A 22,472-nucleotide genomic window follows, 5' to 3' on the forward strand; every position below is an offset into this window, starting at 1 on the left:
CATATTTGCCTTCCATCACCGTTTTGTCGCTTAATTAGGTTGGTGTAGTAATTCTTCTTTGCTTTCCGAATTAACATAACTGATTTGTTTCGGAAAAACTTAAACTGGCCTCTATAATACTTGTTGGCTTTGTTGTGTTTTAGTTTATTGTAAAAGTAATCTTTCCTTTTTATTAAAAGCAGTATGCTATCATTCATCCAGGGGCATATGGCGTAGTCATAGTTGTGCTTAGAATTGTACCGAGATTTTTCTATAGCTTGAGTAATGCAGTCTATAATGTTTTGACATTCCGCGTGAACGTTTTCACTGTATAGGTTACCAAAGCACGTAGTGTTCAGGATTTCACGCACGCGTGAATAGTTTACCCTTGTGCAGTATTTAGAATTTGTTTGGCGAAGAGGAGTCATGTAATCTCGAGGCAAAAACAAATATGTTGGGCAATGGTCAGCTATTGCAGAGTCATAAACACCTGCCCGCACATCAAGATCAACATTGCATAAGATATGATCAATGAGCGTCGAAGACCTGTCACATACTCGAGTAGGTGATGAAATCACGTTCCTAAGGTTGAAAGATTGCAGAAAAAATACATAGTCGTAGCAAGCATCTCTAGACAGGTCGATGTTCATGTCACCACAAATAATAATCGGACTGTGGACAGATACTATAGGGTCAATAACACTTTCCATCAGAGAGATAAAATCGTTAACACATGAGTTTGGCGGACGGTAAACCACACCTATAACAGCGCCATTTTCAAGCTTCACAAAGAGGGTTTCAGCGCTTTGACAGCTGTAGGAACAGTCAGGTAGATAATGGAAGCTTATGTTGTCCCGTATAAAAAGCGCGACACCACCGCCACGTGCTATGCTTTCTCTTGGTTGCGATAACATGGTATAACCAGGTATTTTTATCTTTTCACCCTTTCTAAGCCATGTTTCCGATATCGCGATGATGTCGTAGGAAAAGGTATGTTGAGATATGTAGCTTAAGAGCAAGTCTAGGTTTTTAGTAATACTGCGCAGGTTGCAGTGAATCAGTGATAAGAAATCACGCCCTTGGCGTGTTGCATCAAAATGAGGGAAATCCATCGTTCCGTTTTTTTTTTTCCTCACCCTTACTGTACCTGAGCAAGGTCCTCAGCACATGTCACATGAACTACACGCGAATTTTCTGTTTTGCGCATGAGTATCTTCCCATCAGATACCCAAGTGAACTTCCATTTATGCTCTCGCTTTGCATTCAGCGCTTTGCTCAGAAGTACTTTGTTTGCAGAACACAGATGCTCATTAATGAAAATGGGAAGGTTGTCTTTCAAACCCAAGGACGACGTGTTTAGTCTGTGTTTTTTAGCTGCTTTCAGGACCCTGTCTCTGACTTTGCGAGATGCAAACCTAACCACAATGTTTTGTTTGGTCTTATCCTTCGTCGGAACACGATGAATTACTTCGTCGGAACACGATGAATTACTCCCAAAGGCAACAATGTGGCGTACCTTGCGCAGGATTCGGCACCTTGTTCGCGGTGATCCCCGCTGCACTGACAAGCCTTCCGGGCTCGGTGGTGTGCTCCATCCTCTTCTTCGCGCTACTGGCCCTCCTCTGCCTGGGCCGCATGGAGCAGATGATGCTCGCGCTGCTCACCTGTCTACTCGACAAGTTCTCCAGTGCGCAGATCCGCAAGCGCTACTGCCTCTTCGTGCTCGGCGTGTGCGGCGTGCTGTTCGCCGCGGGTGTTGTGTTCACCACGCCTGTGAGTATAAACATTGTGTACGCTTGGCGCATCATTGGCATCGACACTACAACGTCCGAATTGATTACAGTTAACTTGTGGCAGTTATGCTTGATCGCACTAGTTCCGTGCAGTACAGCGGCAGTTATGTGCGATGGCCGGTGCATAATCGACCTTGTGCTGCTGAATCTTTTTGCCATTGGCCTTGTCATGACCAGTATAGGGCGGCAGTAGCAAATAAAATCCATGAAGGGCGACCTGAAGTTTTCAGCTCGGTGTCTTACGCGGGGGAGTGGTGTTCCACGGGAGTAGATAAAGAAAACAAATGAGAGACGGGAAATCAGGTTGCTTACGTATGCACTAGACAAAACATAGCGTCTACACGAACAGATTTAATATCTCCGACAAGTTGTTAACCGTCTATGTCCTAAAGACGAAGCAAGAATTTAAAAAAAAAAAACTTGGAAGATGCTAGAGCTTCGCCTTCAGAGTAGAATGCGATGGCGAAATCGGGCTCCGTGCGCATCGCCTTCTCAACTGCTGGCCTAGCTTCGGTTCTCGGTGTATGTCTCAACCGTGCCGCAAGGAAACGAAAGTCTGTGTACGTAACACTGGCCGTTTCAACATATCCTAGAATGTCAACTGCAGATGCAGTTGCGCAGTGCGCACTACGCCAAATTCTTTCTTTTGCGAATCTGCGAAGGGGCCCGCTACGCGTCCGCAAGGCAACACGCGAATCAGCAGCTGCTCACTTTGTTGATGCTTTTGCTGACGATGATGATTAAATATGTCAGAGCGTTTAGTATTGGGTGGGCCTTTAAAACACCCACTCGTTGCGCAATTCACACGTTTTGACGCCTGGCGCTATTCTACGCTTCTGCCACGCAGTGTTAGATGCGTCAAGGAGGCTCCTACTACTACAAGACATTCATATACTGCTTTTTTTTTCGAATCTGTTTCAAGCAATGGTGCGGCTCTGTGGTAGAACACCTGCTTGCCACGCAGAAGGCCTGGGTTCGACTCTCACTCGAACCAAACCTTTTTATTATTTATTTTATTTGCACCTTTCTCGATTTTTCGATCACGGAGAACGCTGATATTTTGCTCACAAGCGACGACACCTACACCGACACCGGAATTTCTGCGAAACGAGCCATCGTGTTAACACAACAATCTGTTTAGTATGCTTGTATGCCCCCTGTGCAGTGGAACGCGCAAAACTTTTGGAGGACGCTTGAGATTCACATTTAAGAGTAGAACCCGATACCGTAATCGGGCCCCGTTCGCATCGCCTTCTCAATAGCCAGGCAGGCTTGGCTTCTTTTGGACGTCACAAACGTGTCGCGAGGAAAAGAACGTCTAATGCGCGTAACATCGGCCGTTTTAAACTATCCTAGAATGCACGCCTACTGCAAGTACAGTAGCGAAGTGCCGCCATGATTAGTCAGCGCCAAATCTAAGAGCGTTTATACGTGAACCTACGCAACTGTAAGCAGCTGGTCGCTTTGTTGATGTTGTTGCTGCTGACTATGATCATTAATGTTGCCTGAAAGCTTTGTAATAGGTGGGCCTTTGAACAACCTACTCGTTGCTCAATTTACAAGGGGCGACGGCCGGCGCGATTCTACGCTTCTGCTGCGCTATATTACATGTGCTAGCGCAACTGTGCAGAGCACGGTGTAAGAAAAATTATTTCTCTTACACCGTGGTATAGGGATATTTTCCGAAACAGTTGCAAACGCCACGCCGGTCCTTGAAACACCTTCTTGCCGCTCAGTAGGCCTGGGTTAAATTACCGCCCGGACCCATGATTTTTATTATTGTCATCTATCGCGAGTGCAGTTCAGCAAGCCCGTGAGGTGGCGTTGAGGCAAGGCCATGACGTCCCCCCGCGGCGGACCTAAGGCCGTGTCGCGTTAAACCTGGCCGGACATTCAATAAAGTTGTATCCATCCATCCATCGCGATTTTTCGATCACGGACAACGCCGTTAGCTTTTCGCTCACAGCTAACGACGCCGACGCCGGCACAGCAATTAGTGGACGCCATAAGGGGAGTCGGCAGAGTCTAACGCTCGCAGACAGTACACGTACTTGATTGGAGCATCACTTTCGTGCTTTTCCCTTGTTACTTCCGGGCTGTTCTTTTTAGCGCATTGTTGCTTTGCACTTCTTGCAGCTTGCATTGACCGAATTTCGCATCGGTGCTTGTATAATAACCCTGCGAACATGTTTTCACCCAAACAAGTTTACTGGGTGTTCTTACTTTTTTTAAAATATTAACAATGATGCTGTAAAGTGCATATTATAATATCTAGCATTATTACGATGACCTGCGTTATCGAGTTTGTTATGTATTTTAATCAAACATTCATCGAAGCTAGTGAATATGTAACATTCGAAATTTAACAGAGAAAACTCAATGACCAGTAAACATGCTCCACTTTGATGCAGGCCGGAATTCACATCTTGGCGGTGATGGACGCCTATGTCTTTTCTTGGACTGCGTTAATGCTGGGATTCCTTGAATGCGTCGTCATAACTTGGATATACGGTAAGCATGCTTGTTCTGCGGTTATCGAACATTCCTGTTATAGCATATTTTTATGCGGGTGCAACATATTCAATAAACAGCAATTTCAGCGTTTATCGTAATCAGTAAGTATGACTAGACAATAAAATAATACTCCAAGGTTTACGGTCTAACTTACTACATCCGGAGCGCAGACGGCGCCATTCAGGAAGTTGAGAAAAATTCGCTATAACATGCAGAAAAATTCAAATTAAGGTAGCTTGTACATGTAAACACGATAATACTTCGGGACAACAGAAAAAAAGAAATAAATAAAAAGTCAGGCAAACATTAGGCAACACTGCGCTAATGAGAACTCATTTTCTTCTTTCTTTTTTCTTTTCCTTTCAGGATTCAAGCAATTTGCCGAAGACGTTGACACAATTCTTCAGCAAACACTTGGGAGAGGATGGATGGTTATCTGGTCATTCGTCACTCCTGGTATTATTCTGGTAGGTGAAGTTTGTACATAATTTGGAGTTTGCCGAGTGATTCTCTGATATGTCTAAGGTCAGTCACGTTCACGATGGCACAATTTACCTTGGTTGTGTAAGGACAATAATATTGGTGTAGTGGCCTTCCGCATCGTAAGACGCGGCGTAGTGTACACACTGCGTCTTCCCTTCGGATGCCGCAATGCGGATGCATCGATGAGCAGCGTAGCAAATCGAACTAGTTGGTATAGCATGATCTTCAAACAGCGCACAGACACAGAGACACAAGGAACAACTGACGCCACAGCGCTCGTGTCGTGAGGCTTTCCTCGTGTCTTTGAGTGTTTACGCTGTTTGTAGATGGGTCGGTGAAACGGGCATTTAATTTCTAAGTTTTAACCGAATGCGTTGTAGAATTCAAAAGAGCGGACTCATGGGCTAAGTACATAATCCATGCAGTAGCTCGAAGAATCACACGGACGGTGACAGAGCGGACACAGTCTTGCTCTTTCGCCGTCCGTTTGATTCTTCGCGCTACTGCATTAATTTGCAGAATTCGCCATCTTTTTTGAAAGGTTTCTTGAATTCGTACGCACAATTCACATCAAGCTCATTCATTTCTATTGTTCACCATCGCTGTAGGTCACATTGGTGTTCACCATATTTGGGAGTCCAGACATCTCGTCTGGTCTCTTCAAGAACTCCTTCTGGGGACCCATACTAGGGTGGACACTCTTCGCTATGGTCATCTGCCATATTCCGGGATACGTCATTTACAAAACCGTCTACACGGGCTGCTACACGGACGGGAATCGATGGGACGTAAGTGATGCAAGAAGTCTTTTATCGGTGGTTCTCTCTTGTTTTTATAACCAGACCAGAAAAATATTCAGTAATCATTCACACTGTAAACAAACCTTGACCACAACTACCGGTAGAGTTTTTTAAACATGCGTACACCACCATTAATGAACTAATTAATTCTTGGCTGACTTCAGACTCTTGTTCTGTCTGGCTTTACCTCCCTGCGTCATCGTTTCTATTGCGCTCCAAGTCAAGTATGAAATTCAATAGGCTCACCCAACTCTCAATTCATTCATTCATTCATTCATTCATTCATTCATTCATTCATTCATTCATTCATTCATTCATTCATTCATTCATTCATTCATTCAAAGGCCTTTATGCATCCTACATCAACGAATGCAAGGACGCAGTAATTTAAGCGAAGACACAGGCACACGTAACAGGCACGATGATACGTGTTTTTATATTGCCGTTTAGTTCAACCTAGACAATCTGTGTTAAGCCTGTAAAAACTTGTCGAATTTACTGGATCACGCCAGCGCTGTCACACTTTACCGTCTCGTATCATTCAATGATACGAGGCGGTAAAGTGTGACAGCTATCTCTATAAGCGCTGGCGTGTAAGTCGGTACAATGTAAGCAACATCTTCTACTTGGGCCAGCTGGTTCATCTTTACAGCGTGGGAGTTAGCGCGTCCGTGCAGGTCGTTTGTATTCTTTTCGCGTGGTCGTTCAGCGTGTACTATTTTAAGAACACCGCGTCACAATGAAATCATCCGCGATCGCAGGAGTTCAAGAGCCTGGTGAAGCCCGTGCCCCTGTGCACCAAGGTGATGAAGGCCGACAAGAACGCCAAGGCTGGCAAGGAAGCCGCGCCGGCACCGCGCATCCTCGTCATCCGCAAGAACGAGGCCAACCAGCAAGGGCAGCTGTACATTCCCTACGGCTTCGTCGTCTGCCCGGAGAAAAGTCCCAAGGTGAAAGGAGCCGCCCACCCGAACAAGCTGGTCTTCTCATTTCCGGACGTCGTAAGCGAACGTTTCGTCTTTCTTATGCACCGCGTTTCACTGATGTGACGCGTGTTTATCTATAGAAATGAAACGAGCCGCTTCCTCCAGCACGAGTCGAGCGCACACCAAGGTTTCTAAGCTGAAGACAGAGAACTTACCACGTCTGTCACACGTTAAGGGTCACTAAAAAGAAGGCCGATTTTTCTCGTATCAGTGCGTCACTGTTTCACTATACAAAAATCACCACGCTTGCCGCGAGAAGACGCTTGGTAAGCGAGAAAAAGGGCGAGAAGAAAATGCGGACGGCGACGCCACCTTGAAATTCCCGCACCAAACGCCGTGACGTCATAGATTTTGACGGCAGTCTAATAAGGCCTACGTAGTTATTAATCGTTGAAAAATGAGGCACATTGTCTTCTCAGGTAGGCAGAGATTTAACATACCAAGTTTTAGGAAAGTTCTTTGAGCCAATGCTGCCGAAATACCAAAAATGCACTTTCAAATTCGCGACCTCACGAGCGGGGATTTCGGCGCGAAACATAAAAATGAAACTTTGACCTTGATTTGCTCCTCTGTTATTGAAGCTATGAAGGTGAAATTAACGACATTAGAGTTTTCCGAGTTAAATTTATCACTCTAAACCAATCCATTTTTTCACTTTAGTGTCGACACCATTAAATGAACTTTTGTAAAAGAAACCGATAAAACGAGTTGGGTGGGGATTTAATCGTAAACGAAAAATAAATCTCTTTTAGCACCTGGTACATCACCTAACGCCTCCCTCACGCTCGTGGAGGAGACCTCCAAGCTACAAACCGCGGCATTCCCGGTCATACTTAACTAGCAACATAAAACTTCACCCGACTTCTGGGTACCCAATTCCAGTCTTCATTTCCCTTCCGATTCCCACTTCGTACATTAGCTGCACTTCTATTACCCGTTCCAGGCTTTAGGTTCTCTTGCGGCTTTAAATTCCGGCCTCCTTAACCTGCTTCCGTTTACAATATTTAAACGATCGCATCAATTTATGCTTAATTGACATTCAATTAACGTTTCCATCTGTTTATTTCTGTTATACGTCATGTCTACACGTCTGCCTTGGACCGGCTGCTAATGAACATTCAGTTAGCAATGTCATCTCTTTATATCTGCTATACATCACGTCTGTACCATATTATGGCCAATGGTCAAACAATAAAGAATGTCGCTGGAGTGAGCCTTTCAACAAAGTGACATGCCTTCGTCAGCCGCATCTGTTGCTGCCCGTTGTACTGTCTATTATGATGTGTCGCTAAGAACAGTTATAATGCGTTTCATTATTGGAACAACATTTTGAATTGCAGATCTCGTAGGTGCAACAAGCAAACACAATACGACGGAAATTGTGGAGTGGCCACCAACACTGTTTTGTTTAAGTGTGCTTTGTTCTCGTATATGTAATTATTCTAGATATCTTACGGTCTCGAAGACTAGGTTCCAACTACTTCCAGTCTACGTCCCTGAGAATTAACGTTTTTCCCGTTTGGACGCCACATAATAAGATGACAGTAGCAACAACAGCCTGAGCTGAAGTCGTCGCCTCTCTCCGTGCAGGATCAGTCGTACAGCTTGACAGACAGCAACGTGACTCGACTGATGCCACCGCCGCGGTGCGACGAGATCTTCTTCTACACGCCGCAGATGTCGCAGATGCGTAAGAAGCTCCAGCTCGGCTCCATGGAGCAGATTCCCCAGTCTCCATCCAGCTCATCGACGCACGAGCTATCCGAAAGCTCCAGTTCGGACCAGTCGGACGCTCCCAGGAGGGATGAATCGCGCGTGAGTGTTTTTGTATAAATGCATAGACGCTGTCGTTTTCTATAGCCTTGGTATTGACGAAGCTGTATAACGGAACGGTAGCGTAATCTCAGCTAATGTCTAGCGTGAGCCATACACAAACATACACGAAGTCCTTCATTATGAGGAAATTGACATTGCTTTAGAGAGCGTGCAGCGAAACTTACCGCGGAATGAAGTCATGGTGCAGGGCTTCACTGTCCCATCCACGCATTTGCACGGTTTCTTCGCCTTAACGCACTCAACGTTTCTCATTTGCGCTTTTGCTGGAGCACAAATGTTACGAACGTAGAGAGACTTCATTTACAAGTGGCTGTTTTCCTAGTAGCCCACGCTCGTGCAACGTTTAAAGGGAATACTAGAGTACCTGACAACTACTTGCTCTGAATATACGCTTCGAACAAGTGCTGGACATGTATTCCTTTCCGCAGAGAGTAAATGTCGGAGGCAGCAAAGTGCATAAACTATCACACGTTTCTGACGCGAGACACGTCATCAAAGCACACCTGGATCAAACACCGGCTCTCCCGTTGTTACCTGCGTTTTCTTCTTCTGACTAGATTTGTTCATCACTGATTGTTATATAAATGGCAATCAACACGGACATTTGAAATACCCATGATAAACGCTGGAGCGCCGTTGTTAGAATGGTATCAGGGAGTGTTGGTACAGCTGTGTCCAAGTAACAAAGCTGACAGGTTTATAAAGCTCGACAGGCAATTCCCAACCGTACAAACGAGACATTGTGCACTCCGCCCCCCCCCCCTCCCTTGGTTAAAGAGAAGGAGAAGGAGAGTTTGAAGAGATGAAAGGCGCTATTTCTGCAGTCCCTGGTGAATATGTGGCCTGTAATGTGTACGACAGCCTTCCGCTCCCCTGAATAAATGTTTTGCTACCTAATATCCTTCGTCCCGTGTGAGCCAGATGACGCTAACCGACACGTGCACATACCTTTCAGGGACGTCGCGTGAGCTTGGTGTTCACGACGGGTGACTCGACCGACGACCGCATCGTCCTTTCTCCATCGTCACTTTCCAAATGCTCCGAGAGTCCCGAAGAAGGCGAGGCCAGCTCGGAAAACGTGAGCGTGGGTGGAGGAGCCCGCGCTCGCTGCAAGCGTCGTTCTTCGCTCGGCGTGCTCAGGACGAGTGAACGGAGAGACTCCGAGTCTGTAAAGACGTCCCATGTCTGACACCTGTGCTTGTGGACTTGCGGCAACGTTGGTGCCCTCAGCAGACAGTGTCGTACGCTCCTAAGTGTAAGGACGGCCCTTGCATCGCATCGAGATCGGACCTACCAGCTCGGGCTATCCCCAAGTGCCGAACTTTTGAACGCGTCACAGTTGTGCCATATTGAGTACCGCGTGCGGGTAGCCGCTTTTTTCGCAGCTTGCAAATTAGGAGATTGTAGATTGGATATTTATACAATGTTCTATAGGCCTGTCTGTTCTCCAGAGAGGCAAGTTTCGAACGTGTGTCATTTATATGCCTGTAAGGCCACCTGTGCACGATGACACTTCTGGACAGCATGTTGAGGTGGTAAACCGTGATTCCTGCCACGCTAAAATGTTCTGCTCACCACAGTACCTTAACCTGGTGAAGTATTCTCAGTCAGAAACTATACATCATGTCGCATTTCAGTACGCTCCGGTGATCAGGAAGAAGACGCGACGGAAGGACCACCGCGGGCGGGTATATTATTGGTGAGCGTTATCTACACGCTGTGATGCCGCTGCGGCAAGGGGAAGCAGAACCTTTGCGACATCAGCGTTATGGTACTTTAGACAGCAATAGCAATAGGTTCGATTACCAATGTAGCCCCAGGTTATGGATTGTGTAATGTAATGTGTCGGAGTATTCATGTATCGCGCTGCAAACTTCTTAAAGATGTGGTGTAACGCTTTATGAATACTGGCTGCAGGAAAGTATTACTTCACCAACGCAAAGCGGTGAAGCACTACTGTGGGCAGTTTCACGATGTCGTCAAACGGCAATCTTATGTGCCTTAACGGGTCTGCGGGCCGGCATCTGTGGGCATGCAAGTGAACGCACCGGCAACGCATCGGCAATTGTGAATATGTAATTTTGTTTTTTGTTTTTAAAAGATGTTGAATGATATTACGAACGTGTGTTGTTTGTTTTGGCATGCTGTTATCGTTCTTTGTTTGTTTGTTTGTTCCAAGCGTCATAATTGATTGTACTCACTTCACTTGAACATCGTTTTTAGTCTGTTACAATTTTAGCAGCCATGCATATGTTCCACGCTCTCGTCATATATATCGGCTGTATATTTATTCTCGCTTAAAAGGCATTTTGGCCAGGTTCACTTTGTTTTTTTCTTTCCTCATTGCATCTATCGTGTGCGGACTGCAGTATATATTTTGTATAGATGAGATATCATCGCGCTCGATGACATGTGGGCTTCGCATTCGCCAAGTAGATTATTGAGTCCTTGAGCGTGCCGGAAAGAGTCGAGGAGTGCCTACGCCGATGTAAGCGAGTCCATTGAGAAGCCTTTCTGTACGAACGCCTGTTGAAAAGCAGAAATAAAAACTGAAGTACAAGTTTTTCTTTTACTCAAGAGTGTTGCTTGAATGCGAAAGAGCTTTGCTTGAATGCTGCAATGCGAATGTAAAAGGAAGTACAAGAGATTGGAGCGTCGTTCTAACCACTTGTGCCACCCAAACGGCAACTTAATTTGAAGGTAAGTCAAAGGGAACCCGATGCAGTGAGCACTTAATGTGGTTAAATGTGCTCCCAACATTAAGCGTCAACGTAAAGCAGTCACCGACGAGGGTAGTACCACAGCTTAACATCTTTTACGTCAACAGGGAAACCTGCTTCTCGAATTCTGTTATGCTGAATTGAAGGGATAGTTTAAAAAGCGTTGTCAGTAATATCGATGATTAAATGCATAAAAACGAGTTAGGAAATCTTTCTTTCACACTGTTCTTTGCATACCTAAACAGTTTTTTTACTAACGCCGGTACAGATTAATCTTAAAACACGGAGGAAGCTATCTTGGATTTGAAGCAGTGTCTCTGAATTCTAGCCAAAGTTCTTAAATTGAAAACGTCGATTCAAGCATGATGATCGTGGCGGTGGAGATGATAAGGAGCAACGCTTTTTAATTGAAATCAAATAAAGAAGGAATTATTGTAACTCGAGCGACCGGACGCCCTTGCGCACTGGCGAACTTCAGTGACCAGGCTATGCTGAAATTTGCACAGACAAGATTTAGAGTTCATTAAAGTTCCTTTACAACTTTTAAGAAGCATTACTGCGTGCTCTATCGATAACCGCCTTTGTCGAAACACGTCCCATGGGCTGCCGTTGGTGGCTACACTGCGCCAAATTGGCAACTTCACTAGCCCGCCTGGCGACGAAAATTTCAGGTTGGCTCCATGGCTACTGTATGGCTACTTTTGAATTTATATTTTGGAGCATTAAGTATCCATCTTCTGTTATTATTTTCACATCAAATACAATGTTTCGAAGTTCTCCTGTCGTGTTAAACAATGCGCGCACGCGACTTCCCCTCACCAGCAGGCTACTGCGCATCGAGGCACTACAGCGCAGCGCGTGGTGAAGTTGCGTGCATGTTGGCAAACGCGTGGCTAGCGCGCTGTTCACGGTGCTCAGACTGCAGATTGTGTACTCGTATGAACTTGGCAAAAACAGACATCCGTAACCGAATGTCCAGGGCTGTTCATCTTCAGCCAGATTTCACTGGCTGAAGCTGGACTGATATTATGTAAACTCTGTTAATAAAATTTGGTCTACGACGTCAAAGAAAACCTGCTTCAACGTTGAATGTCCCTGCTGAGGTGTTGGCTGGAATGCTCTGAAGTCGCTCTGCATGTGGCAAGAACTCTATCTATTCTACATAAACTATGGAGGCGCACTGAATTTATTTATTTATTTATTTATTTATTTATTTATTTATTTATTTATTTATTTCCGACTTATCTTTGACTTGGAGACCAAGCAAGAGGAGAAAAAGTCACACTTTCACCGCAAGGGCGAAGCAATGAATGTGATAGCAACAAATTGTAGTGTTACACGAAGTGAGGCTGGCAGCTAACTGTTTTGTATCCGATCTCGCGTAAATACAAAACGCTGGTGTAAGAGAACACGGTCGCTCCAGGGAGAGATGCTCTCCGCATAGTCACTTCGCGTTGAGAGCGCAGCACGTAGAAGGGTATACGAGCCGCCCGCTGTGATGGCTTTCGAGATAGCGCGCGCACCAGCGAACGCGACCGCGCCCTTAGATTCAAAGTTCAATGTTGCTGCTCACGCGATAGCACCCCCCCCCCTCGCCTCCTCGCGTCTTTTAAGGCTCCATAAAGACGGGCGGGTCGTTTCCTGTCTGCTTCGACGGCAGGCCTCCCGAGCGGGGTAATGTTATCGCATGCACCCTCCGAGCGACGAAAATGGGCCGGCTCATTTGAACTCTGCTTCGGCCACGTTCGTCGCCGTGCCGCCGCTCGCGCGCTTTTACCCGCGGTAGAACATACAATGCGCGGGGGGATTCTATCAATTTGGACTTCATACCGGAAGGACATGACGGCGACGGCAACGGCGACGGCGAAAACCCGTCGAGACTGTCCATATATTGCTATCGCAATAAAAGACGGCCTCTTATTTCTGTGGTCATGCTTGCATTCAAAAAGGTAGTATTTATTGCTCAATAAGGAAGGAAGGAACAGGAGAGAAAGGAAAGGCAGGGATGTTAACCAGCCTAGAGGGACCGGTGTGCTACCCTTCTCCAATAAGGAAAACTCTACTAATAATACAGCTTCTGTTCTATTTGGCTACAAACATCTGGCACTGGTGTCTACGGGGGATCCTTTAGCGGCGCTTCAACCCCCATGGGAATGTTGGGAAGTACAAGCTTCGGATTTGCTTCGGATGGATTAGGTTCTTGAGATTCGCGACACTTGTTTGCCGAGTGTAAAACAAAGCGATATAAAGCTATTTCCAAATAAACTCGCTTCATTCTTTTGTGCGTAAGGCTTATTGCAAAAAGTTTGCGTGACCGTGAGATAGAACTGAAGCCCGGACAAATTCAACCACCATGGTATGCATTGCTCTGCAAATGCGTTCCAGATTTGGTATCACATATAATCAATTAACGTTGCCCAACATATTAGGCCCAGTGCCCGGCCCTTCTAAACAGCGACGGGTTTTACAGTCCCTGTTCAATTACTTGTCAAACATTGGCCTAGTAGGAAAGCTTTAATGATTGCACCCCCCCCCCCCCGAGTATTTCATACAGCAAAGGCTTCACTTACCTGACACACTCGTTGTAAACATTTCTATCAGGTTCACTTGCGCAGTTCATTTTTTTATATTCTTTCTTTTTATTATTATTTCCTTCTCTCTCTTCTTTAGTCTGTCAACCCCCTTCCCCATCCCTACACAGAGTAGCATGCCAGCGGTTATATACTGACGCCGGCAAAAATCTCTGTTTTTCCAATAAAGAGTCTCTCTCTCTCTCTTTACAACACTTAAAACAAACGCGCTTGTCTTTCCCTCGAAAGTACTCATTAGCTATTTATGGAAATAACCGTAGCATATTGAGTGAGAAACAATTTGCGTATCATCTACTGCGATGCCAGGTGCGTCTGTCCAAGTGGTCTGCCCCCAACTCATCTCTCGTTTTGTTGTGAAGTCGAGTCAGAGGAGCGTGACAGTGCGTCTACTTAGCTTCGCCGTCGTTTTGCAGTCGATTTCAAATAGTTTTGATAAGTAGCGCTTATCACAAAACGTGAACTTTATGCAATTTCCTGCACTGGCATGGGACGCTACATTTATGCGCGGCGGTGAGTGCACGACGCTTTGCTAAAACTGTCAATTACAACCTGTAAAGGTGCAACGTGGCAGCAAACCAAGAAACCTAGCGGTCTTCATCCTTTTTAACGCGATAGCGTTAAAGAGCTCGTATCGCAGAAATTCCGCCGTCGGCGTCGGCGCCGGCATCGTTGGTTGTGAGCGAAAAATCATCTTGTCCGTGACCTAAAAATCGAAAAAGCTGCAAATAAAATAAATAATAAAACTTTTGGGTCCAAGTGAGAATCGAACCCAGGCTGTCTGCGTGGCAAGCACGTGTTCTACCACACAGCCACGCCTCTGCTTGGAGCAGCACTGCAAGTAACTTTCATGCTTCCCAGAAATACGCGTCCTGTATACAGGTGTCACAGTACGAGATGTAATATCGCAGTATTATTGCGTGGTACAAGCGTATACATTGCTATCGGGCGTCACACCATGTCAATATCCTAACGATTTGGTGGTTTAAAGACAGCCACCCATTACAAAAGGCACACACATTACTGCGCGTATTCCCTTAAGGCCCCGTAGTGGGTGCACCGCAACTTCGAAAACGTTTCTGGTTTATAGCATGTTACCCATTACATAAGGCACACACCTTAGTGCGCGCATTCTGTTAAACACTCGTAGTGTTCGAAGTGCGCACTAGGTGCAGGATATAGCTATCGCGTTCAACTCTTAAAGGCGAAGCTTAAGCGGCCCCCAATTTTTGGAACAAAGGCGCTGCTTGAGTGCTTTGCAACGCACCCCTCTGCCCACGCCTCGCAAAGAACGAAACTGAAACTGTAGAAAAAGATGTGTAGACAGTTCGCTAGCTAGCGAAATCCAATCCCAAGCCTGTACGCCTGTACTTCCCATCATTTCCATGGTGGTTGAACCATAGAGAAAGAAAAAAAAAAGTTGGTTGAACGATCGCAGTGCCAGTTTCCTCTCTAGGTCATTGTATGAAACTCTATGGCTACAAAACTGACGATAAAATTAATTGGAATGGCTACTTTGGCTACTTTTGAGTTCTGTCTCCTTTTCAAATACCCAACGGCAACGCTGCACGTCCCTCTTCAAGAGATTTACCACCAAATGAAGAAGAAGAGTTGTACGCGCATTTGATTCCTCGCGCAGCTCGAGATCTGTTCGTGCCTGGCCCACGCAAAGAACGCTGGACACCGCCATGGTAAGGCGCCATTTTCTAATCTCCTGTTTGAGGTCTTCAGGGCAATCGGCTTCTGGATTAATTGCTCAGTCAAGAGAAGAGCAGTGTCTCAGAAACGCTCATGAAATACCCGTGCTGTCCACATGAGAGAAATCAACAGATCTGTCGGATCCAGTTTCACTCTACAAAAGAATAACAGCCTTCGCGTTGAGACAATTACTGCATGTCGGATGACCAGTTGCAGCCGCAGATTTACTCGTTCTTACGAGTAGTGAGGGTTAATGTAATTTTATAGCATCTCGCTTGTACGTTTGCCTGAATTGTTTTCGATGAGGTGAATCTGAGTTCATTGCGCGAGCTTGGATTAATCTGCACTGCTTACTTAACACTGATTATTAAAGAAATAAATCTTGGAAAACGAACTGCGAGCTTGGAAACTCGTGTCGTAACTATTACAATACATGCGATTCCTCATGTAGTAAGGAGTGCAAAGCAAGCTCGAGATTCTTCCCGAGTCCTTTGCCGGCAACTGTCGAGATTTGGCTTACTGTCGAACTTGCCACAGCGTGCAGCGGCAGCGCTTGTCATTGATTCCATCATGTTGACGCGTTTACGCCTGTTGCTGTAGGTCAAGAAACTTTTAAACTCGTGCAGCTGCTGATGCACGATGTCTGTATCTTTCTTATCTTGGCAATTTTTATAAGCGCTGATCATTTCAAGATACGAATTTCGTTTCGGTGTGTGGGTACAGATAAATTTCAGCGTCCGCGCACGCTTCGCAGGGCAATGCGAGAGTACGAGGCTCCGCCAGCTCAGGGAAGCGCCCGAGGTACGACGCCATGTGTGCGACTTGGTCTCGGACTCGCTGTCCGACGCCATCGCCTTCGACCCGGCGCGGCGCCACGGACTACTCGAGCCGACAGCGACGACGCAGGACCGCGGGCGAGGGCAGTGTTTGGCGACTCGGGCGTTTCCGCGGCCTCGCCGGCGCACGAGACGCTCGTCAGTCACCGAGAGGCGCGGACGCTCGACCATGGAGAAGCCGGCGCCGGTAAGAGCGTGCAGTGCCTAAATCTCACTGTGCGCCGAATGCCTAAATTTCTGGGGTTCTTCTAACTCGGCTATTGATACCACTTGTGTTCTTATGAACTATTTGGAACTTGCTTCTCATCGCACACGGAAGATGAATAGCTTCACCCGATATACCGAAGCCAAACACTCGTGCATCCCCATGTAACAGGCGAGCATAAGCTTCGTCACGACTCGTGTCCACAAAGCGCTTGCACCATTGTCATAGTGTAGCGCGAAGACACAAATACAAAGACACGGAGACATAAAACAAAGCGCTGTGTTGTATGTCCCCATGTATTTGTGTCTTCGCGCTACCTAGCCCAACAAAAATTCATCTTGCAGAATATCTTTGTACCATATTTTCCTTTACTCCATCCTGAAAACTCAGTTGCTCAGCTATACAGTGATGGGATTGGAAAGCCTGCGGTCGTTGCGATCTGAGCTACACACCCGGATATTGAAAGCCTGTGGCTGTTGAGGTCCGTGAGGAGACTGTCTTTAAGAAACTTACCCCAGCTCCACCTAGTGCGAAATCTACAGAATCAGCGGTGCTGCGGTCCTCCCGTTGCCTTGTGATACGCGCTTCGTCCGCGACCGAGGCTGTTACGCCATCTATGGGTGTATCTGGGAACCATATTTTTGAGGGACGACTTTAATCTCTATTTATGCTCGAGCTGCGCTTCCCCGTTTCACTGTGCACGCGGCTACCACTGCATCCGCCACCTAGAGTCACTGTATATGCTACCTTTAGGTAGCAGAGTAGCGCATAGGTCCGGCTAGCAACCAGAGCTATGCGGTGAAGTCGCACTCCATTTTTGCAGGCGACATGCCTATCGCGTCGCCGATAAACATGTCTGGCGTGTCGAAGGCCGGCGATAAACATTGGCTGTCGATGACTAGTGTTAATTGAGTGAGCTGCAGCGGCGGCGTCGAGAAATACAAAAATTGGCCCGAGCGTCAGCTTCTTCGCAATGCATGGTTGCTAGCGGCGTTGGAAAACAGATGCGCAACTCTGCTACCTAAAGGTAGCATATACAGTAACTCTACCGCCACTGAGGCAATTACGCCATCTATGAGTGTATCTGGCAACCGGAGTGTACGAGTGTATCTGGGAACCAGCGCGGACACTCCTCTGCGTCAGGCCCAGCCCTCTAACAGATCTGCCGGATGTTAATACCTCGATACGCATGCGGCCGCGCTCACTCCTGCGACATTTTCTGCAGGCCCACGTTGTGGTTCGCGCATGCCTGGGCACTCGCAGTCCCTTTCATGGTGGCCGAATAGGTCGCAGTAACCTCCGAGTTACAAGAGGTGGCGGTTGCGTCCAGAGGGTCTGAAGACGCCACGGGTGTTTCGGAGCCGACGACGACGGCGACGACGCTGGTGTTGAAGGCGACAACGTCGTCAGCAGCGTCGCCGCAGCCCAATGACCGATGACGCCAGCCAGCGCCTTCTGTGACGCTGTATATATTTTATTATCTTTTGTACATATAATAACGTTGTTTTAATTTTATTCAGATACACCGTAGTGCACTACGTATGGTTTGTACAGATCAAGTAAAAATTTTTGCGTTGAACCTTGTTTTGCTGTTTTTGTTTAGCTGGTCGATGATAAAGGCCTTAAGGGAAGCATGTATAGCATAGCAGGAGGGAAAATTGTTCTTCACCCGTTTTTGGCACGAAGCTATACAGTATATAGTATACAGTATAGTACAGTATGCCTATATAGCTGTACAGTGTATACAGTATATAGAATATACCTGTCGAGTACATATAAGCAACACTAGAAAACGATCTTTCATCTACCTTAAGGCTTTCCGCCGGATTTAGCTGATGTATTCAGTGTGTTCGAACTGTCACTAAAGAGTGTTTCCTTAGTTTACTTCTTTTCCGTATGCGAGATGAACATTCGTACCACCTGAAGTAGTTTTACTTGCTTTCCTGAGTCTTGTGAAGAAAACACATTCAGAGAAGTCCAAGCAGTTGAATAAGTCTTGCAATTACAGATCACGTAGCGCAAAGTTTGACACAGGACAAGAGAACGGACGAAGACGAGCGCTTACTTCCAACAAGGTTTATTTCGAGGAGCGTACACATATATACTCTCGAAATGCAAAAAACAAATCATTCAAGAAGCCCACAACTGCCATGCGTTAAAAATCTTACATTCTCAGGAAAGACAATTTTTTTTTTACAAAGCCCGAGAGAGGGAGTGCTGACGCAGTTCAGCCCTGATCTACAAATACTCTCTGCCTCAATAATTTTTCTTGTCGTTTTATTTCTGTTTTTTTTTTCAACGATAACGGTGTCATGCAAAAGCGCTTTGCAGCCACACGTGCTGCAATGCAATGCCAAGAACCCATCGCGACCATTCTTGACGTTACAAGCGTTTTCCCGGAGCCGCTCATTAATACAGCGGCCAGTATGTCCTATGTACTGCTTGCCGCATGAAAGAGGTGTCTGATGAATTACATTTGCTGTACACGTGACGAAAGGGATTTTGTGCCTTTTGAACAACCTCGTTTTGCATTTGAAACATCCTTAGTGCACAAGTACGACAGCTTTTTCGGGGCAGAAAAAACCACCTTCACATTGGCCCGCTCACCAACCTTTTTCAAGTTATGCGAGACTCCATGTAGACACGGAACTACAGCAAGCCTCTGAGGCCTGTATGTGAGAGGGGTACCCGGTATTCGCAAGTCGCTCTGCTTGCTCTTTAAAACTAGCGGCCGTTAGATGTGGGCAAGACTTTTGTAGTGCATTGCGAAAGCACAAGTTTACAATACCTCTTTTAACGAGTTTTGTGTGGGTGGAGTGGTGCGGAAGCGGAGGTTTGTTGCTCCTGGACTCGTTCGCCCAACAGGTGAGGTCTTGGTGAAAAGTGAAGGCTATGTCTACAAACCTGAGAGTGTAGTTAGTGGCAACTCGTAAGTTACCAAGATGGGTTTAAACCGCTCCTTGGCGAAACTGAGGATTTCTAGGGCACAGGACATGGGGTCACAGTCAAGAAGAATGAGAAAGTCGTCAACAAATCTAAAAATGCGCGTGATTTTCTTGTCGCATAGGTCGGCGGAAATGGTTCTGTCAAGCTTTGCTAAAAACTAGTCACTTAAGGTTGGAGCAATACATGACCTGATGTATATACCCTCCTTTTGAAGGTGAGGCTTCCCATCCCATTGGATAAAGGTAGCTCTCAAATAAGCGCATAAAAGTTCTAAAAACTACTAGATGGCACACCAGCATTGTTCTGAAACGCTATACTACTGAACTTGTAAATGAATTCTTCTACACAACAAAGAAGTGATTCATGAGGCAGCGAATAATACAAGTATTTTACATCAATGGAAAACGCGCACATGCGCTGATTAGAACGGGGTTGGATGAAATCAAGAACTTGACCGGAATTTTTGACGAGAAACGGGTCATCTACTGCTAAAAGGCCAAGCTTACATTGCAAAAACGACGCTACACATTTTTGCCACGTGCCATTTTCTGATACGATAACACTAAATGGTTTTCAGGCTTATTGTTTTTACACTGCAGAATGCCTCACGAAAATCTTGTTTGCAACTTGCTATGCCGCTAGCGAGTTTAGTGAGGTTAAGCTTTTCACACAGCTTATTAGCCTCAGATTTGACTGTCGATATAAAAACATTGTCGTTACATTTGAATACCGATGAAACAGCTTCACTTGCTTTAGAATTGAAAAGGTAGCACGGGAAACCCTCCTTCCTTGTCGGCAGGAAGCACGGCGAGGGCGTTGTCCTTGAAGTAGGCCTCCACTTTTCTCAGCGGCAACCTGGATGCGTGTTGCTTCGAACGGAGGAGCACGTCAACGCCCGCTGAAACACATCGGTCTTGTTCCGAGTGTGGTACCCGCCCAGAAATTTGACGGACCAATGAGAGCCTTTCTGATGCGGAAAGCCTCGGCTCAACGGCAAACTTTGGTCCGAGTGAGAGGGTGTCAGACACTTCCGGTGGCAACTGTAACGGCTCTAGCTTGTGAACTCTGCTCTATCCTTTCTCATCTTGCCTTTGCCTTGATTTGGCGTCAATCGTCAGACGAGCTAAACAACAGGCCCAGATGGCTCCTGTTAGATAAGGAGACGACCTTTCTGCTTGGCAAAGGATTGGACTGACGTGGCGCCTCTGTGCAGAGATAAATATTTGACGTTTCCTGGAAATAACGCTGTTGAAATTAGCGCAGTGTGGTGTCGTCTCTCTTACCTCCTTCTCCGCTAGCGCTGAATATGCTTTCGAATTCAGTTTACCTGCGCGCCCCAAAAATGGCAATGCTGAAAGAAACTTAACCTCGCGACTTCTTGTCGAGTCATTACTAATCGAAACTACTGATACCACGCTGAACCGCAATGACGGCAGCGTTCTTTCCGTTTACGCGCCCTGTTTGCGCATGTACATAATTATGCCCTTTCTTCTGCCATTGCTCCCGTACGGGTGTCGATACCTCCGCCGTTTTAAAAATCTTTTTCTTTTTTGTATTTTTTCGGCGTCTTCCTTTGCCTTTGAACATGACCATTCTCGACTAGACGAATTTTCGTCGAACCCTTGATTTCAAGACAAAAGGTTGTCGAATGAATGAATGAATGAATGAATGAATGAATGAATGAATGAATGAATGAATGAATGAAACAACTTTTATTAGGTCCAGCAGTCGAAGCGCGTTTTTTTGCATGCACGAGATTACCACCCAGTAAGGAAGAACAAGTTGCACGCGCGTTGCGCTCCTCGCGCACCTCGGGCTCTGCTCGTTCCAGAAGAACGCTGGATACCGCCATGGTAAGACGCCATTTTCTAGTCTCCCATTCGAGGTCGTCGGGGATGTTGGTTTCCGATTTGACTGTTTAGTCATGACGTGTTCATTGTCTCGCAAACGCCCATCAAGACGTCAATCTGCGCGAAACATATCGACAAATCTAAAACATCTAGTTTATTTCTAAAAGGGTTCATCGGACTTCCCGAGTTATGACCGCGTTCCCGCTCGTCGGTATTTCCGTGATTCTAGGCAAGCCTTACTTTTGAGTAGTGAGGACGCAGATTTGAAATAATTTGGGATATCGTTTGTACAGTTTCAAACTGGCGTTTCGAGTGTGACGTATCGATTGAAAGCGTAGCCTCGAGACCATCCCTCCATCAGGATTTCAGGGAGGCCCGAGCCCCTAGACCGAATTGCACGGCAGCACGCCATTGTTGCTGCTTGTTTTGCTTGGCCACATCTAACCTGAAATCTTGCTGGGTCTTTTGCCATTTATTTTCTGTTGATTTCGGCTGACATTTTCGCTTTTACTGTGGACGGCTAGATAGCTCCCAAGACAACTCCGTCAGTGTGGGGCACCACAACCTTAAGTAACATAAAGACAATTCACCTATTGCAAACAAAGGGCACTGCGGTATATTGCAAATGTCCCACGCAATACTTCTACAGGTGCATTATTCCCACGGTATAAATAATCAATATGAAACACACATTTGATTTCCGGCTAAATTATAACTATTTCTTTGCAAAGGCACAAATCTGAAACGTTTATTAGGTTTACCCAACATAAACATGCAACTCACTGATTCACGAACCCCAAGCGCCGACCGGTGGCTCGTTCCTCGTTCACGCAAGACATATGTCCTACAGTCCCTTAGATGCACACTTCCGCGCCTGCTCAATAAATATGTAGATAATGACCCTAACTTTTTTGTTTACAAAAACAGAAATGCGTGAATATTTTTTCACCCTTGTCTAATGTCTTTTTTTACAACATGCTGTATTAACACGACTAGAATGAAACCACTATTCTTTCGCGTATCGAGCTTTGTTTTTGTCACGTTTATTTTTATTATTGTTCGTTGTATTTATGAGTGTACATATGTAGTTATTTCATTTCATATATGTCTATTTGTTCTATATTCTTATATTTGTACAATATTCTGCTAATTTGTTTTTCTATGTACTTTATTCGTCAAAAGCCTGCTTTGAAACTGCTGCCATGTACGTAGGCCCTCGGGCACTTTGAAGTGGTTTT

General features: G+C 46.0%; 1 protein-coding gene across 4 annotated transcripts in view; it reads left to right on the forward strand.

Annotated features, from left to right (window-relative positions):
• The window catches only part of LOC119382926 (sodium-dependent dopamine transporter), a 116,028-nt gene extending 105,066 nt beyond the window's left edge, over positions 1-10,962 (forward strand). For all 4 annotated transcript variants that reach the window (XM_037650844.2, XM_037650843.2, XM_037650845.2 and 1 more), the window contains 7 exons: positions 1,505-1,752; positions 4,184-4,283; positions 4,653-4,753; positions 5,378-5,557; positions 6,331-6,570; positions 8,146-8,370; positions 9,347-10,962. In XM_037650844.2, the coding sequence (XP_037506772.1) occupies positions 1,505-1,752; positions 4,184-4,283; positions 4,653-4,753; positions 5,378-5,557; positions 6,331-6,570; positions 8,146-8,370; positions 9,347-9,580 (1,328 nt within the window). In that variant the 3' untranslated portion in view covers positions 9,581-10,962. The remainder of the gene's footprint in view (positions 1-1,504; positions 1,753-4,183; positions 4,284-4,652; positions 4,754-5,377; positions 5,558-6,330; positions 6,571-8,145; positions 8,371-9,346) is intronic.
• The last annotated feature ends 11,510 nt before the right edge of the window (positions 10,963-22,472 follow it).

Source organism: Rhipicephalus sanguineus, chromosome 2 (assembly GCF_013339695.2).
Source record: "Rhipicephalus sanguineus isolate Rsan-2018 chromosome 2, BIME_Rsan_1.4, whole genome shotgun sequence".
NCBI classification, from domain to species: domain Eukaryota; kingdom Metazoa; phylum Arthropoda; class Arachnida; order Ixodida; family Ixodidae; genus Rhipicephalus; species Rhipicephalus sanguineus.